At 37.6% G+C, this 5,446-nt stretch overlaps 1 protein-coding gene across 1 annotated transcript in view; it reads left to right on the top strand.

The window, feature by feature from the left end:
- Nucleotides 1-5,056, top strand: part of LOC107679345 (spermatogenesis-associated protein 20-like) — a 13,771-nt gene extending 8,715 nt beyond the window's left edge. The window contains exons 4-6 of the mRNA XM_016474872.1: nt 1,899-1,916; nt 1,967-2,157; nt 4,824-5,056. Coding sequence (XP_016330358.1) covers nt 1,899-1,916; nt 1,967-2,157; nt 4,824-5,056 — 442 coding nt within the window. The remainder of the gene's footprint in view (nt 1-1,898; nt 1,917-1,966; nt 2,158-4,823) is intronic.
- Nucleotides 5,057-5,446: the final 390 nt, after the last annotated feature.

The following is a 5,446-nucleotide window of genomic DNA, read 5'->3' as shown; positions in this document are numbered from 1 at the left end:
TCCTTCACCCCCCCCCCCCTTTAACTTTCCTTTTAATAACAGAAGTGGAGTGACAGACAAAGCGACTGCCTCTGACATTTCCCTCCGATTTCATGTCATGGATTGCAACAGCCAATTCTGGCAGCAAATCAACATGAAGCCCTCTGAAATAAGAAAAGAAGTACCATGGACATGAGCAATTGTAATAGACTGAAATAGGATGTAATTCATGCAGTAACTTTACCCTGTGAGTGTGTGTGATGTGTATTTTTCTCATTGGGGCTGTTATGCGTTCACACGGTGCTTCAGTGGGGCGAAAGTTTCACTTTCAGTAAACAGAGACTGTTCTGCCTCCACTGTCTTATTTTATTAGACAAGTAAGTTTAGGAGAACTTCATAAAAAAACTACTTTAGTTCTTAAAGGCCTATTTAAATGAAGCTTACATCCGGCCATAGAATGTCATGATTGAAATATCACTGAAGCTCATTGAGATTAATCTTTTTGCTTTTTAATTTCAATGTGCATCCTGATTCTGTGTTGTAGTAATATAGCATTTCAGGTCAAAGGCATCTCTATAGATTGCATATGTGGCATGCGTCAATAATCCCTGCTTGTTCCGCAATTGATTAAATTGGTATGAAATGAAAATTCACCCTCTCTATGCATCTTATTGATCTTATTGTGAGCGATATATATGTAATTTTGAATTAAAATATCATAACTTAACCTTCCAGAGAAATGACAGACTTCTCTCAGCAAGACTTCTTTTTGTTCATTGGCTCAAGTAGTGCTGTGAATTTGGAGTGGGACTGTTTGTCGTCCAGTGGAAGATGGGGAAGTATTTGAAACTTATTTCTGCAATTCCATATGTCACTAGTTGCACAGAAATTACACACTTCATTAATTTATCTATATGTATATGACACACACAGTCACATTTCAAAAACATAACCATAACATTTAAAACATTCTTGTGATTTAAGCAATTCACATGGTATGATACAGTAGAATTGCTTGTAAAATACAAAATATTTTTTGTAAAATACTAAAAAAAAAAAAAAAAGTAAAAGCAAAAAAAAATATTTTTTTTAAAATACTAAAAAAAAAAAAAAAAAGTAAAAGCAAACTTTTTACCTAGTGTACAGTCATAAATGTTAGAGTAGGGTTGTTATAGATAACTAAAACCTTAAAAACATTGCTACTTAAAATAAAATAAATGTTACTGATAAATGTTACATAAACATAAACTTTTTTTTAATTTCTGCTAGTTGCCAAGACAACATTTCTCAATTAAATTTATTTTAACTTGATAAAATAGCTCAAACTGAAACCGAAATAAAATTGATAAAGACTGTGTAGACATTAAAAAAAAAATCATACAAATGACAAAAACAGATCAAAATTACTTTAACATTAATTAAAAATGAAAATGGAAAACATAAAAATCAAAACTAATTCAAAATATAATAGTTTCATAATGATACTAAAATAACTCTGGTTAAACTGTTTTCTGCACGTTATTCTTGTAGTTATTTACCAGCAGCGGCTAATGAATCGGAAGTCTCGCACATTCACAGGAAGTAGCTTACAGTGAATACAAGGTATCCATAGAGTTTATGAGTTTTGAATTCCTGCTGTGAACCCTCTTCATTTCTTGTTTGCAAGGCTTCCACTGATACGTGTATCACTGTAAATGCGTTTTCCATTCTTTTGGAGTTTAAACTATTTCTGCGGGAAATTGGCAGAATCCCACAGTTGCAGTCAACAGAGCTTATGTTATGTCGATCGACCCAGCATAGGTTAACCTGACATTATTACACAGGTCAACCCAACATTATCAAGAAATTGAATTTGTATTTGTGGAAGAACAGAAGATCTTGACTTTCTCTACTAATGTTCTCTATAATGTTCTCTCCAGTGCATCTCCCATTGCAGGCTTCCTGGATGACTAACTAATGTTCTCTCCAGTGCATCTCCCTTCGCAGGCTTCCTGGATGACTACGCCTTTGTGGTGTGTGGGCTGCTGGACCTGTTTGAGGCCACGCAAAGGGTCCGCTGGCTGCAGTGGGCCGAAGGACTCCAGCTGAGGCAGGATCAGCTCTTCTGGGATTCCCAGGGCAGCGGCTACTTCTGCAGCGACCCCTCAGATCCGACGCTGCTGTTAGCTCTCAAACAGGGTGAGGAGCAGAAATGTGACATCATGTGTGACGGTACCCTGTATTAAGGGTGTGGAAAGCCTATGGATCTAGGCTTTTTGCTTTGGGAATGTGTGGGTGGCTATGAGTCACGGGAAGGATGATGAAGATCTGTAGCTGTCAGTCTACATTCTGCATCACTCCACTGATAGCACCGCCACACTGCGCTCCTATGTACCCTCGCCTGGGTAATCCGACGCTGCTGTTAGCTCTCAAACAGGGTGAGGAGCAGAAATGTGACATCATGTGTGACGGTTTCAGCCAGACATACCCCCCCCATTCTCTCCTTACGTAACCTCATCGCTGTCTTTTATTATGCTGTAATGTCCTTCTCTCTTTTCTATCTCACCCAAACACACTGCCTTTTTTCACACCATTTCTTTTCCAGTCCATCTTCTGATGAATTCCAATATCTCCTCCTCCACCCTCTCCGTGTTTCTGGGTAGAATTTGACCAATATAGAAGGCTGATCCAGTACATCAAAGACTGTTTTGTTAAAGCAATTGATATTTCCTTGAAGTAACACCACATCCCTTTTATTTCATGCTGTGCACCATTCATCACCTTCTGCGTGACATTGCTATGGAAGTGGAATGAGAGAGTGATTTTTCATTCTTTTTTTGTCCGCACACATACTTTCGAACTATATAAGTGCCGGGGCTTAATGTCCCGAATGGCTTGGCTCCATATTTTCTCTGCAGGAATTGGTAGTACGAGCTGATGTGAGCAAATAGTCGCACCAGTGTGCCTGGGCCGTGACTGATGGCACTGTGAAAATGGCACTGACACCAATGAGATATGGATGAGAGCTGAGAAAGCTAACTGTTATGTTTTTGTTGTTGCTTCTGATAAATTAAAATGGACATAAGACAGATTTTTCATCTTTTTTGAGTGACTGGGCCATAATATAGTGAGCCAGAGTTGGCTCCATTAGGAGTCATGCGGTGCTGTCACGTCTTAGAACCGAGTCCCTTCACCTCTCTCTGTCGGTGGAAGACGGATTGCCTCCCAAAGCATCTGCCACTCTACATTTTACGCCTTGCCCAAACTAGACAAGACAAAAACGAGTCAGCTTTGCCATTTTGTAAAAACCACAGGCAGTGTAGCCACTAGATTTTCTAAAATAAAACTATTTGGGCTTGAGTCCTTCAAAGATTTTTGTTGCTGTGCAAATATTTTAAGTATTTCATAGAAAGCCTGTTTTCCATATTGACCACATGCAATGCATGTGTTCAAGTCCTCCTGGGAAGTTCTACATTATGAGTTTGAAAATCATGATAAGTATAGTCATCATTTATTTAGCTTTTTCACTTCCACATAAAGACAGTCATTAAAGAGTCGTAAAGAGGCATTTAAGAAGCTGCATTACTGTTCAGAAGTTTGGGTTCGGTAAGATTTTTCAATTTTTTGAATGAAGTCTTTTACGCTCATCAAGGCTGCATTTATTTGACCTAATCACAGTAAAACGAATAATATTGTGAAATTGAATTACAGTCAATATTTTGTATTTTAATATATGAAGCTGAATTATTAGCAGCCTTTACTCCAGTCTTCACCGCCACATGATCCTTCAGAAATAATTTTAATTGTTGCTAGTGGTTGCTTAATATTTTTGTGGAAACTGTGATACTTTTATTCAGGATTTTTTGATGAATAGCATTTATTTGAAATAGAAATCTTGTAACATTACAAATGTCTTTATGCTCATTTTGATTAATTTAATGCATCCTTGCAGAATAAAACTTATTTTCTTTTAAAACAAAAATCTTATTGACCCTAAACTTTCTAACTGTAGTGTATTTCGGGAAGCTACAAAGTAAATGCAACAAAATAAAGCACAAAGGATGCACATTCCAGGTGCAGCTGATGTTTTATATATGTGTTTGCTGCTGAGAGAGAGAGAGAGAGAGAACGTTGGGAAATAGTTTGGTCACACTATCCTGTCTCCTCATAAACCAGGCAAATTATTAGTATTTTCTGGCAAGCTTTATTACTAAACTCTACACCCAAGCTATACAAACCAATTTTACCTCCAACGTTCATAATTACAATTTATGATCAATACTTATTTTCTTCCACCAGAATTCGTAAACTGATATACTCCTAACTTGTCTTTAAGAAAATCCAGATTTGTGGTGCCGTTCATGTGTGCTCAGCTTGTAAATACGATCATTCTGACATGACTTGCACGCAGTAAATGGCCATGTGTGGTGCATGTGTCTTCTAAGGAGCAAGCTACCTGCTATCATCTGCATGAGTTTAGTTGGAACAGCATTGCTGCTATTCATCAGTCATCGCTTCCATCCCTCTCAGCTCCCAGATGCAATCAGCTCATTACACTGTGACACGAGGCACGGGAACCCACTCCCAACTCCCCCTTTGCACACAAACAAAGAGCAGATAAAGTAAATCAACTCACAGCTCTAGAGCCACTTCACTTGTGATATCAGACACTTATAGCTCGGCTTAAACTGATAAATGTGCTCCAGTTAAATTGATATTTTAACCATAAATGTTATGATGCAGTTTTTTCCAGAAGCCAGACTGTTTACGTCAATGTGTTTGAAAACATGGCTGATACGCTGGGCTGGACTTATCTGACTAGAATACCATTGTATCTTTTCCTTTTTTACAATTTTTTTTTACAGATCAGGACGGTGCAGAACCCAGTGCGAACTCTGTCTCAGCCATGAACTTGCTGCGACTCTCCCACCACACAGGCCGGCAGGACTGGATACAACGCTCACAGCAATTACTGACTGCCTTCTCTGATAGACTGATTAAGGTGCCAGTTGCCCTGCCAGACATGGTCCGCAGTGTCATGGCCCAGCATTACACCCTTAAGCAGGTAACTGCAGTCTCGTCCACAACTACTGAATAGGAAGTTTAAAAGTCCGGTTTCACTTGTCACATCATTTCCAACTGATGCAATGGCAATGAAATGTTATTTTTTAAGCCTCCTTGACTGAATACTACAATAAGACAGACATGTTCTCAAGTCCCTATGCTAGAGTCAGATTCCAATCTCAAGTCCAAGTCTTGACAGTTTTTCACTATATGCTTCTGATTAGTTTTATAAACACTTTCTAAGCTGTATATTTTAAATATTTTCAATATTTATGATTTAAGTAAACCTTATTTAAACTATAAATTAAGTATGTATTGTTTGTTAGCTTATTTAATTATTTATTTTCTATTTTTCCATTATTATAATTATGTTTATGTATTATTTAACATTGTTTTACGTATTTATTTATTTATTTGAATATAT

Source organism: Sinocyclocheilus anshuiensis, unplaced genomic scaffold, assembly GCF_001515605.1.
Source record: "Sinocyclocheilus anshuiensis isolate Anshui unplaced genomic scaffold, SAMN03320099.WGS_v1.1 scaffold12520, whole genome shotgun sequence".
In the NCBI taxonomy this organism is placed as follows: Eukaryota; Metazoa; Chordata; class Actinopteri; order Cypriniformes; family Cyprinidae; genus Sinocyclocheilus; species Sinocyclocheilus anshuiensis.
This window is presented reverse-complemented; position numbering and strand designations above follow the sequence as displayed.